Here is a 13,397-nt window from a genome sequence, read left to right as displayed (position 1 = left end):
TACGGCGTAGTGACTTGGCTGAGAACAACAAAGGGAGTGAAGGGACAGATGTAAGAGTAATCATTATGGAGAAATCTCCAGGGCTCAAATGGTTAGGTATTTGGGGAGTGTGTGTGGGGAGGTGGGGGGGGGGTGTTGGGACCTCTGTGGTGATAGAAGACAAAGATACCCCCAAATTTCAAGCCCAAGGATAAGAAAGATGGCAGCATCGCCAGAGACAGGGAAGTGCAGACGGGGAAATTGGCCACCGTCTGGCCCTGTCAATGGCTCCATCCTCGGCCCTCCCCGCTCCACCCCTCATCTTCCACACTTGAGCCCTGCTGGCTTCCCCTCCTTCCTCTTTGTATCCTCTTCTCTCCTAACTCCTGACCTGTCCACACCCAGCTCCCCCTGCCTGGAACACTCTTCTTCTAGTACCCGAGGTGTGTCTCGTCTGCCCCTACTCATTCCCCGGGTCTCTACCAAGTGCCACTTCCTTAGGGAACCCTTCTCTGCATGCCTAGTCAAGAGAAAGTGGCCTCACCTTATGCTCCCATAGCCTCCTGCCTTCTCCTTTCAAAGCAACTCCTCGAGGGCAGGGGCCACGGTAGATCTTACCATCAGCACCTCCAAAGCGCCAAACACATAACAGGCCCTTCTGTTGGTCAAGGTTCTTAGTTGGTCATCAGAGAATCACTCTGGGTGGGTTAAGCACAAAGGAATTTATCATAGGAACAAGACCACAGAAACATTGGGAAGACTGAAGAAGCAGACTCTTGGCTTAGATTCCAGGAATGATTCCCAAAACACCCAAAATGGGTTGCCAAGAGGGCTGCTGCTTCTGCCAAGAGCAGAAGCTGCTTTATCAGGAATCAACCACTGAAAGAAGAAACCACCACAGCACCACCTGCTCTCTCCAAACCAGACCTCTCACTCACGTCTCCCACCTATGTCTCATACAGCTGCTTGGCAAAACCCATCCCATTCTGACCTCTAGCAGCAAGGAGGTTTCGGAAATGATTTTTAGCTTTCCAACCCCTGCATCATAGACAAGCATGCTACGAAGATGCTAGGATGGCTGCTGAGAGATGGCCCACGGCATTGGCCACAGCACTCAGTGTCAGGTGGCAGAACTGAGCTGAATGAGATTCACAATAGTTTGAAGGAGGTGCCAGGAGGATGGCAGGGTGGATGTGTCCAGCAGCTGTTGAGGATGCAGAGCTGGAAATGCAGGTTAGGGAGTCACCCCAAAAGGGTGAGAGTTAGTGCACTCCAGAAAGGGCAGGGTGGGGACAGAGCAGGGAGCAAGGGCTGGGCTCTGAGGGCCACCTGCAGGACAGCAGGGCTTTGCCTGGGGGCTTCTGAGAGTAGAAAAGAATCCCCAAAGGATATTTTCATGACATTGAAAAAGTGTTCACAATGTATTAACACAGGGTAAAGAGCATTTTACAAAATAGTATGTGCAGACCCCACCCCAACCGGGATGGGGGAGTGAGCCACCTCAGCGCTCTGTTCCCCCACAGAATCTTTGAACAACCAGCAAGAACTGGCAGAAAAAGCTTCCTCAAACCTCCAGAAAACGGTTAAAGGACTGCAGCAGGGCGAGGGCCAAATCAAGAAAAGAGCTACTTAAAGCAGTAGGATCTCATGGCGCCCGAGCTGGCCCTTCCCCGCTCCTGCTAGCTGAGGACCCAGTGTGGACCCCTGGTCCCTGGCTCCAGAGGGAGCCCCATCACTCCTGTGCACATGCTAGGAGCATGAGTCTGGCCCAGTCTGTCTGGTGGTGGAATGAGGGACTTGTCACCCTAGAACTTGCCCTGCGTGTAAAAGGCAATTCACAGAATTCTCCTAGAGACCCCTGTGCAAGATTGCAGGACAGAGGACATAGAGTGCAGTGCTGAGGACTCTGGGGAAGCTATTTCTTAAGGACGAGAGACATTTGTGTCTATTCCTAGGGCATGCATATACCCAAGACGAGATGCAGCACAGGAGGGATGGTGGAGAGGGCCCTGTGCTTTGCCCTGAAGCTATTCTCTAAACACACTGTAAGGATAAGCCCTGAAGGAGAGCTCTCGCACTGGTCAAGCTGCAAAGACTAGGACAGGTGTTTTCTTTTTCCTCTTTTTTTTTTTTTTTTTTTTTTTTTTTATTAGCTCCTGGCATTCAAGGAAAGCTCTGCCTTAACAATAGCTGGATACTTGCTTAAGAGATGAATAGTCGGCACAGATTCTAAATTCCAGCAATAATACATTAAGATATCAAAATGTCCAGGTTTCAACAAAAGATTATAAAACATACAAAGAAACAGGCCCAGGCAAAGGAAAAGATTACAGCATTAGAAACCATCAATGAGGAGGGCCAAATGGGGACATATCAGATAAAGACTTTTTAAAAATGGGTCCTACACAGAAGAACACACAGCGAATGCACACAGAGAGCAGACAACAGGGAGGGGCTGGGGGGGAAGGGAGGGGAGGAGGGGAGAGAAATGAAGAAAAAATAAATTTTAAAAAAATAAATAAAAAATGGTCCTAAATATACACAAAGAGGGAAAGGGAAATATGGAGAAAGAACTAAAGGAAATCAGGAAAACAATAGATGAACATAAAGAGAATATCAATAGAGAGATGGAAATTATGAAAAAGTAATCAAAAGGGCTGACTAAAAAATTAAAAATTCCCTAGAAGGGAATTTTACAGTTCCCAGCAGATTGTAACTGGCAGAAGAAAGAATTGGTGAACTTGAAGGTAAGACAATTGAAATCATAGTCTGAGGGACAAGAGAGAAGAAAGAATGAAGGAAAGTGATTAGAGCCTGAGGGACACTATCAAGCACACCAATATGTTCATGTGGCAGTCTCAAAAGGAGAAGAACAAGAGAAAGGGGCAGAGAGAATATTCAAAGACATAATGACTGACAACTTCCCAAATTTAATGAAAGACATGAATATACACATCCAAGACACTCAGCAAACTCCAAACAGGATTGACTCAAATAGACCCATGCCCCAGCATGTTCTAATCAAACTGTCAAATGCCAAAGATACAGAGAAAATCCTGAAAGCCACAAGAGAGAAGCACTGTGTCACCAACAGGGGAGCCTCAATAAGCTCACATGCTGATTTCTCATCAGAAACCATGCAAGCAAGAAGGCACTAGGATGACACATTTAAACTGCTGAGAGCAAGAAATTGCCATTCAAGAATTCTATATCCAGTAAAGCTGTCTTTCAAAAATGAGGAAGAGATAAATACATTCCCAGATAAGCAAAAGCAGAGGTAGTTTGTCACCACTAGACTAGCCCTACAAGAGAAACTAAAAAGAGTTCTGTGATTTGAAAGGAAAGGACGATAGACAATAGATCGAAGCCACATGAAGAAATAAAGATCTCTGTTGAGAGTAATGACATGGGTAAATATAAATGCTAATACTCTTGTATTTTTGGTTTATAACACCACTTTTTATTTCCTGTAGGATCTAAAAGGCAAACACCTAAAAAGTAATGATAAATCAGAGGTTTGGGACTCATAATGTAAAAACATGTAAGTTGTAACAAGATCTATAAAGGTGGGGGGCAGAGGGGAATAGGAACAGAGTTTGTGTATATCTGAAGTTAAGCTGGTACCACAGCAAATGAGATTATAATAGATTTAGGATGTTAACTTTAAGCCGCAGGATAATTACAAAGTAAATATCAGAACATGTATGCTTATAGAGACAGAAATTAGAGCACAGGTTGCCAGGAGCAGAGGGAATGGGGAGTTACTGCACAATGGGTGTAGAGTTTCTGATTGGGGAGATGAGACGCTTTTAATAATGGAAGGTAGTAAGGGTACCACAATATTGTGAATGTGATGGATCCCACTGAGTTGCATGCTTAGGAGTGGTTGAGTTGGAAAAGTTTCTGTTGTGTATGTATTCCTACAATGAAAAAAGTAACAGCAACTAAAGAGACAATGACAATTAAAGCCAACACATGATGCTGAATGGGATCTAACAAGGGAGGAGCAAAGGCTCAAAGCGACATTGTTAGGGAATATGAAAAAATTCAAATATGAACTGTAAGTTTTTTATCGGTGTTAATTTCTTGAACTTTGCAACTTCACTCACAGTGGTCACAGAATTGAGTATCCTTGTTCTTAGGAAATACACATGGCAGTAATAAGGGTTCAGGGAGCATGATGTATACCACCTACAGTACTCAAATGTTCAGAAAATGGATTGATAAACAGATAGATAGATACAGATAGATGGTAGAAGGATAGAGAGAATGATCCAGGAAATGTGGCAAAATGTCAAAATTAGTAGAGCTGGGTACCTCAGAGGGGGAAGGCAGGGAGTAGGTTAGGGTATTCTGAATGGGATTTGCATTATTTTTGTAACTATCCTGTAAAGTTTGAAAGTATTTCAAAATTAAAAGTTTTTAAAAAACAGTATATGCAGTAGAAAGATAGGTGACAAATAGAAAGATACAGCTAGAAAGATGATTGATTGATAGGTATAGATAGATAGATGATAGATAGATAGATAGATAGATAGATAGATAGATAGATAGATAGATAGATAGATAGATAGATAGATAGATAGACAGATAGACAGATGGATGGATAGATGGATGGATAGATGGATAGATGGATGGATAGATAGATAGATAAAAGGATACACACCAAGATGGTAACTTTGGCTGGTGGGACTGGATATCTGTGTTATTTTTTTAATTTTCTTCTTTTCATTAATCTAAAGTGGTAGATATTTTTTAAATGAAATTTTATTTTTAAATATTTCAACACAGTACATATGCACTTGAGCATTTGTGTGAGAACTATGAGAGTTCTTTGAATTCCTAGAATCTGTCCAACCCATCACAAGGTTGGGTACATGGTTTTGGTTTGCTCCTTTGATCTCGGAGCTGACAACATCCTACCCACCACCCACAGTGTGTCTTCTACACCAGTCTTAGCAGAGATGGTTTCAAAGTAAAATATTGTATGTGTATGTGATCACCAACCCCTATTCCCTTGATGCTGTGGGAGCTTAACAGCACTTTCTGTGATCTTTTGCCTTGAGAACCGCATGGAGAGTGGCTCAATGGGAAGTGGGGGTGTTATTTGAAACTGAGCAAACACACAAGAACCATCGCATCGTGCAATTTTGCCATGCCCTGGCCTGTGCAGGTCCCTTGCTCTTAAACCGCTGTGAACGCATGGGGAATTCGAGCCCCTCACGTTTACCTTCTCACAGTGCCGCGCAGGCTTTCTAGGTCTGGAGAGTGGCTGCCTCCACTGCAAGGGTTGGCGCAGTGGTTATAGTTGTTATAAGGGCAAATGTTCACTCCTGGTGTCTCCTGCTTCTCTCAGAGCTATGCGGACCAGCACAAAATCACAGTCTTGGACTTCTTCCAGAGCTTGAACCCTAACGGAACAATGAGAATGTCTGTGGACGAGTTCCGGAAAGTTATAATGCAGGTGTGTTGATCCCTGGTGGCTCACAGCACCATGGTGTGTGCGTGTGCAAGGGAGAGAGAGGGAGAGACAGAGAGACAGAGAGAAACCGAGACAGTGACAGAGAGCATTTGCCAGGGCCTCCTGGGATCTCCTGTGAGACGCTCACCTCACTTGTCTAGACTCAGAGGGAATCTCAGATCTCCCTCAACACACCTCTGTGTCTTAGGGCTTAATGCAGGTGACCCCCAGACGCCACCTGAAGACACATGCTCTTCATCTTGTAGGTCTTTCTCCCCATCGCATTTGACTCCTGGGCAGATAATAAGGGGAGTGAGATAAGAGACCACATCCCAGAGCCCCAGTAGTCCCACCTTGGGCTCCAGCATCCTGTCTGAGGTCCTACATCCCTCACCCTATGTGATGACAATGCTGAAGGCCCCCTGAAGTGCGAACTTGAAGAAGGCCACCTGGGCAGCCCTCGCAGGGAACTGGCCCTTGAGAATGGGATTCAGGTGGGGAAATTATGACAAGGGCCTGGGGAGGGGCTACGACATTCAGTAACCAGGTCCGTGGTGAAGAGGCTGGGCAGGACTGGGTAGCAGGAAAGTACGAATGACCTTCACCTTGTTGCCATCCCAACGGCCACCCACTGCTCCTGACCCCTGGTCTCCTTCACTCTTATTGCTCCCCAGAGAAGGGAGACGTCCTAGAGTCTGGGCAATGACCCATGGGTAGGGGGCTTCTCCCCTAGGCGGTGGGCCCAGTCTCTGAGTCCTCCTTGCCAGCCATGGTCCCTAGAGGAGCAAAGCAGTGGCGAGCAGGGTGGGGGGCTGCGATAAGGTGAGTGGAGGGTCCAGTAACTCCACATGTTCCATCCACTTCCTCAGCAAAACAAGGTGCCTATAAACCGACACCAAGTCAGAGAGCTGATAAGGAAGATGGATGAGAAGACAGGCATGGTGAACTTCAGGTCAGCCCAGGCCCGACGGCCATTCCCCTTCCAGCTCCTGCCACGTGCAGGCCCCCATGTCTCTCCTAGGGTCCCTGGCTGGGTGGGCCTGAGCTCCTGGGGCTGCCCCGACTGCATTTCATTAGTTAGAGCCACACTCACCCTGCAGCAACTGGCTGCCTGTGCCTAGTAGCCTGGGCCGGGCCCCACTGCTTATCCTCCTTCTCATCAATTCACTCGTTTAGCAGAGCTTGCTGAGGCCCCACCACGTGCTGGCTGCTGGGCCAGATGCTGGGGATGTAGGACAGAAGGAGCTGTAGCTCCAGTGCTCACAACCTAATAGGAGGTGAGACAAGGAAGCAAATTATTAGGCTGTGATGGGGTGAGAGCAATCACGGGGCTGCGTGCTGGGCACTATGGTAGCCCTAAAAGGAGGTAGCCCTTGGGCAGGAGGTGGCGCTGTCACAGCTGAGTGTGGCAAGGCAGGCACAGAAAAGAGGGCTGGTTGTCTGAGCAGAAGGAGGGAAGGTACCAAGTGTGAGCCAGCACGGGGCCACTGGGGAACTATAGGTCAGTTGATTCTGCTGGATTTGGGGGTTCAGGGCAGCATGTGACTTAGGTCAGATTCCTTGCAGAGATAGGAGAGAGCTGCCAACACCCACCGAGAGCACACCACGTCCTCTGCTTCCCAGCAAATAGTCCAGGGGGCCTGAATCTCCCAACACCCAATGGCAGGGTTACCCATCACCCCCATTTTGTAAATGATGAAACTGCGCTGTAGAGAAGTGAAGGTCTTGCAGCTGGAAAGGGGCAGCCCTGGCCTTTGCACCCCCGGTTCATGTTGCCCAAGAACCTTCTCTCTCAACCACAGTGCTCGACCTCCAGGCCCACAGCCCGGGGCCCTGCCACCTTCCACCCACACGTGGGTCTGCAGCCCGGGAGCCCTGTTGGGTCCCTGTGGCTTTGCCTCTTGCCTGCGTCCTGGAGGCGCTCTAGCGGGAAGAGGGCCCCAAGTGTTCCTCCTCCAACACCTCTCTCCTGGCCCCGCTCGGGGTCTGGAAAGCAGGCCGACCCAGCTGCGAACCCTGCCCTGCAGACGAGGAAGGCTGCGGCTGTGGGCACAGCTCTCCATCCCCCAGCCTTAACTCCCTCCTCTTTAAAGTGGGGGTGATTACCATAGCCCCGAGGGGTACTGGATTAGATGCGGATGAGGCATGTGGGTGACGCTGCCATCGATGAGGGAGGGTGCAGCTTGGAGTGTGGTCCACCCTTTGCTACTTGTCACCTCTGTCCTGTGACCCCCCTGCCTGTCCTCCCTAGAGGGGTGCCTCTCGTTCCTTGGGCAGCTGGTGGGAAGGACCCAAGGCAGGGGTTGCCAGACCCAGTTCCAAGCCCAGCTCCTGCCAGAGGCAGGACAAACGCTCCAGGCAGAGGCAGCAGGGTCACCCCTCAGGTCGCACACCACTGCTTGGTTAGGGGTGATGGAAGAGCAAGCTTATCACTTCTTTTGTTTAGGAGGTACCGGGGATTGAACCCAGGACCTTGTACGTGAGAGGCAGGTGCTCAACACTGAGCTACATCCACTCCCATCACTTTTATTATTGCACGAAACTTTTTTACTTTAATTTTTGTGACAGATTATATCTACTTGTAAAACTTCTAAATCCACAGAAGTATATAGCAAGGAGAAGGAGAAAGTGAAGGTTCTCTTTTATCTCCCCAGGACCTCATGGATAGTGTCGGGTACACAGTGCTATACCTTTCCTCATGTACTTGCAACAAAACATGTGTGGGCATGTGTGTGTGACCGGGAAGGGAGGGGGCGGCACACGTGTGTGTCTGATATAATGATTAAAAACCTGGGCTCTGGGGCCAGACCACCTGAGTTCCCCAATCCCACCTCCTCTACTGTGGAACCTTGAGCAAGTTACCCAATCTCCCTCTGCCTCAGTTTCCTCATCTGTATTATGGGGCTAATCATATTACCCAAGTCATAAGAGGCTTGAGGATGAAATGCCTCTAAATGCCCCTACAGCATTTAGAATACTACTTGGCACGTGGTAGGCTCACAATGCACGTGCTTTTATTACATATTATTATTATACCCGCACAGGGTTTCTTATTTACCATAAGTGGAATCACAGCCCTCTGCAGCTTCCTTTCCCTTCACAGTACGTCTCGGTGTTCTTTCCATGTTGTTACGTCTCAGCCTTTTTAACTGCAGCTTAGTGTTCCGTAGTACAGCAGTCTTGTACTTTAATCTCATATTTATGGCCATTAACGCTACTTCCAGTTTTTTCACTACGACAAATGATGCTTGCTGACACAGATATCCTGGTACATATAAGCATTTGCAAACATGCAAGTGCTTCACTGAAATAGACTCAGAGGAATAGACCCGGCACAATTGCTGGGTCAAAGGGGCAGCAGATTTTAAAATGTGAAGCTCCTGCCAAATTGCCCTCGCCGGTTTTCACTCTTGCCAACCTTGTACGCCAGCGTTCCACCCCTCCCTGTGCGACACAGGACCTCGCCCGTGTTGAGCTTTCTGCCAAGCTGATAGATGGGTTTACAAATGGTGTCTCTTGACTTTGAACCTATCTTGACGTTCTCGTGCATCAGCCACAAGGCTTGGTGCTCATCGTTTTCCCCTTACCTTTCAAAACAGTTACTGGAAAACTCCGACAGCATAGCAACAGGTCCGGCCTGGAAAGAAGCCTCAGCAAGAGAGAAGTCCTGGCCAGTCGGACAGTGGCAGGAAAAGGCTAAGAGGTGTCAGAAACTTCAGTGGACCTATGCCAAGGCCAGGGCTCCGAGTCAGCAAATAAAGCGCGGCTTGGTCCTCGGCGTCTCTGGGCTGCTAGTGGTGTGTCCCTCACCGGGGGAGCAGCCTCTCATTTCGGTGGGATGCATCCTTAGCTGCTCGTTAGGAGCCGCAAAGGCAAATCGGGAAGGCGATGTGGTTGCTAGGCGGCAGGAAAAGAGCGGTGGCAAGGAGGTCGGCACAGAACAGCAGTCGTCATGGTGACTACACTCCATCAAGGGCAGAGAGTTCCAAGATGCAGGAGGCAGTGGCAGAGGGAACAGGTGCTGTGGAAGAGAGGACAGGGGCCCTTAGAAACAGCTGTCAGAGGAGGGTCACGTGGGGAGATCCCAGGACCAGAGACTAGGAGGCCTGGCCTCTAGTCGCCGCCCCAGGGCTGACCAGCCGTGTGACTGGTTTCACCTGAAAACTGGAAAAGCTAAGAAAGAAGTTTCCCGATCTGTTCTAGGAATCTGTCATTCTCAATGGCTTTCTAAAATTCCTCGGGAAACGGGGAGAGATGAAGAGCTTAGAGAAAGTAGAGAAGGACTAGCCGGGAACAGCCTACACTATCCAGGTGGGCGGAGAGGCACCTTGTGTTTGCTTCCCCTTCTGTTAACTCACCAGCCGTCATTGTGAATGAATGAGGGCAGGAACTGTCTCGTGCCTGGCATACAGTTGGTGTTCAATAAATACCTGTTGAATGAACAATTACGAGCACCTGGATTTATTTTATTTATTTATTTATTTTTTTGCAAGTAGTAGAACCCTGGGAAAGTTTCAGGGCTGGGGGAGGCCGTACTCAGGGGCCAACACTTTGGATCCCACATGGCAGTATCTAGGAATCAAGTCGCTGGCCCTTGGGTTTTTGCTTCACAAAGGCAGGGTGGCAGTGAATGCTGAGGCCTCTCTGCACATGAGCCAGAATAATTATTTGAAGTAGTTTAGGTTCTCCTGCCAAATTTTCCCCTTTCCCTTCCTTGTTCAAGATCTTAGCTTCAGTGGGATTCAGAGTCAGGGGAGAAGTTTCCAGCAAGACTTCTGCTTTCCTGGCTCTCATTTCCCATAGCCTGAGCTTACTGAGAACAGAACTTGAAGAGAGAGGGGAGAGAAGAGACAGGGAGGGGTGGCAGGCACACCGAGAGGCACTTTCCCCTGCACTGGGGGGAGGAGAGGGAGAAGGGCGGGTCGTGCCAGCAGCAGGGCACTTGTCCCGGGCTGCTCACTGGCAAGACCCCGAGTGCTAGGAGGCCGGATTCCTGGCCTGGGCTCCCAGCCTCCCCGAAGCTTCTCTGCCCCAAGGACCACATGAGCACGGCAGATCAGCAGCCCTGAAGGGACCAGCTGGCCTGGGACCAAGGGCCCTGGGCGGTCAGTGTGGGCAGATGACCCCAGGGACCTGCCCAACACATGAGCACAGCAGAAGGCTCAGAGCAGTGGCTCACCCCTGGGCATGATCTTGAAGTTGAATTTCCATCCCCTGGGTGTCATGAGGGCTCAGAGAGAAAATTAGGATGAGGAAGAGAGAGCTGATCAATAGGGAGCTTGTGGGCTGGAACTCACATCTGCCGTACGTGTCCGGGTGCTCTCTAAATGTCTTCGCTTTATCCTCCTAAAAAATGGAAGCCCCGTGAGGTCAGGGATCATGTCTTTTAAGTCTGTAGTAGCCCATAAAATTCTCCGTCAAGTCCTCTGCCTGCAACTTGAGCACCCAGGATTATGGATTAATAAAAACAGCAAAGTTTTCCCATGGTGCTTTAATTCACTTTTGCATAAAATTCAAAAGGCATCAATTGTTCTTATCAAATAGTATTTTTGCTCGTGTGGTTTTGGGGGATGATAGAAGTTATGCGGAAGTCAAAATCACCCCCACACACTCACCCCACCCTTCAGAGCAGTCCTTGACGCCACCACCACGTGAGCAAAGGGAGGCTAAGTCCAAAATCTGCCTGCAGTAGTGCCGGGCACCTCCCAAAGGTAGAGTAATTCCTACTTGTGGCCACGAGATGTCAGGTCAGTTCCAAAAGTCCAAGTAAGAGCAGCGGGTGCGCTCTTAGTTTCCTCCACTGTTTTGAAGTCTTTGCCCTGCGCTTTCTCTGACTTCCCAACCCAAGACATGAAATCAGAGCCCTGGGACCAGGGTCCAGCAGTCTGGCACCTGGGCGGGCCTCTCCACGGCTAGCGGCCTCCCCGTGAGCCGAGGCTGCCGATGGCTACCTACCTGGCTGTGAGGAAGACATCTCTGAAGCACAGCGAGGGCTCCTTTAAATACTCAGTCCCCTCCCCAGTCAGCCCACCCTGGAGCTAGGCAAAGAGGAGGCTTCCTCTGTGAGGGCAGGACCCCAAAAGGGGCACACCCACCGACAACGGGCCCCCTTGGTCAGCAGACTTCACCAGCTGGACAAGCCAGGAGCCAGGTCGTAAGCAGTAGACAGCAGCAGAGCTGCAGCACTCTCGCAGACCCAAGTGTAAACAGAAGGGCCTAGAAGGAAAAGGAAGAGCCACCAAGGTCAAAGACCGCCCAGAGGCACGAGCCCGCTAGCCCAGCCTCTGCTGGGCTTGCCCCTCCTTCTGTGCCCAGTTCAATACAGCTTCATGCTCCAAGCCTGGGCAGTGAGGACTGTTGTTCTCTCTACTTTACATGTGAGGAAATAGAGGCATGAAGAAGTAAAGCAACGTGCCCAAAGCCCTCCAGCTAGCAAGTGGCAATGCCAAGCTTCGGAGCCTGGCCATGTGGTTCTGGCTGCCCAAGATCTCAACCACATCGCCTCCCTGTCCCTTTGTGGCTTCCAGGCGGCCTTGTAGCCCCAGGGGGATGTCTAAATGCGTTTCCCTGTTTACATGCTTTCTGCAGCACAGTGAGGATCGCTAAATTGATAAGCAAGCGCAAGCTGCAGGTTAGGCTGGGCGAGGCAAAGGCAGAGGTGCTGATGCTGTGTTGCGGCCCAATTCTCCAGGGCCAGCTGACAAGCACTTCCCACCCCTTCACATTGCCCAGAAATTGCCTTGAAGGAGGGAGAGGGGAAGAAGAGAGGAAGGAGTGTAGACTGTCTCTGTGTGCCAGAACCATCAAGTGCCTAAGCATGCAAATCCTGGCATTTGACAGATCAGGGGTTGAATTCTGCCTGGCTTCACTAAGGACCAGCTCTGTGACCTTGAGCAAGTCACTCAACCTCTCTGAATCTCAGTGTCCTGATCTGTACTGGGGATGGGATCAGTAGCCCTTCCCCCATAGGGTTTAATGGAATCCTGCCTGTGAAATACCGAGCCCCAGGCCTGGCACATAAGTGCTTCATATAAACCTGACCCCATTCCCATGATGTTTCCACTCCCGGAGGGAAGGGGAGGGGAGCCAGGGGTGTAGGAGGTGCCTTCGGGGCCAAACCGAGCCTCCATCTCTCAATCACCCAAGCGCTGGGCCTTTGAAATACCACGGGGAGATGTTCTAATCCCAGGCCTTGACTTAAGGCTTGTGCAAAAACGACCCTTCCAGGATCTTGGGAAGAGCTGGAAGGAGGTGGGATGGCCATCCAGGCTCACAGGCCTGCTGGAGCGGAGAACACTGGGCGTCTGGCCTTCTTGGCCGCTGGGGCCTGAACCTCCTTCCGAATCTTGGGGGCTGCAGTGTCCCCTAGCAGCTGGGCCCTACAGTCATGGTGACAGCAGACATCCACTCCCTGGGCTCGACTCAGGAGCCAGTGTCCCAGAGAACCCAGGGATCCTGAGCATCCCCTCTGGAGCTGCGGCACAGCGGCTCGTGGCGCTCCTGGAGCAGCGCGGCGACGCCGGCGCCATCCGCCAGGGCCCAGGCCTGCAGTCAGTACAAGCTGCAGCCTCTGCTGTCTGACGGTGGGGGCAGCTGTGCTGTCCTCGGGGACCAGGCCTATTTGACACATTGGGGCCGGGGACTTAAAAAACTGAAAAACAACAATCAGCAAGGCAAGCCTGTGTCTTAAACATTGGCTGCCGACCAGTGGCCTTGAACTAGAGGAAAGGAAGAGAGAAGGAGGGAGGTCATTTCTCCTTCAGAAAGCAGACCTCCAGGAGGGGAAGGGCACGGAGGGCGGCTGTGTGAGCCTCAGGGGCTCTTTTGTGTTGTTTGGCCGCTGTCTTAGTGCACGGTGCCAGGGACAGCACGGCTGAGGCCCGCCTCTTGTGTGTGTGGACGCGTGCATCAAAACCTGCTCACACTCGAGGTGTGGAGGCCTGGCCTGCTCAAACGC

The 13,397-nt window shown here is 50.3% G+C and overlaps 1 protein-coding gene across 1 annotated transcript in view; it reads left to right on the top strand.

Annotated features, from left to right (window-relative positions):
- LRRC74A (leucine rich repeat containing 74A) overlaps nucleotides 1-9,227 on the top strand; it is a 44,871-nt gene extending 35,644 nt beyond the window's left edge. The window contains exons 12-14 of the mRNA XM_058292993.2: nucleotides 5,336-5,443; nucleotides 6,310-6,392; nucleotides 9,040-9,227. Of these exons, the coding sequence (XP_058148976.1) occupies nucleotides 5,336-5,443; nucleotides 6,310-6,392; nucleotides 9,040-9,064 (216 nt within the window). The 3' untranslated portion in view covers nucleotides 9,065-9,227. The remainder of the gene's footprint in view (nucleotides 1-5,335; nucleotides 5,444-6,309; nucleotides 6,393-9,039) is intronic.
- Nucleotides 9,228-13,397: the final 4,170 nt, after the last annotated feature.

Source organism: Dasypus novemcinctus, chromosome 3 (genome assembly GCF_030445035.2).
Source record: "Dasypus novemcinctus isolate mDasNov1 chromosome 3, mDasNov1.1.hap2, whole genome shotgun sequence".
In the NCBI taxonomy this organism is placed as follows: domain Eukaryota; kingdom Metazoa; phylum Chordata; class Mammalia; order Cingulata; family Dasypodidae; genus Dasypus; species Dasypus novemcinctus.
Note: the sequence above shows the minus strand (reverse complement) of the source record. Positions and strands in the feature narration are given on the sequence as shown.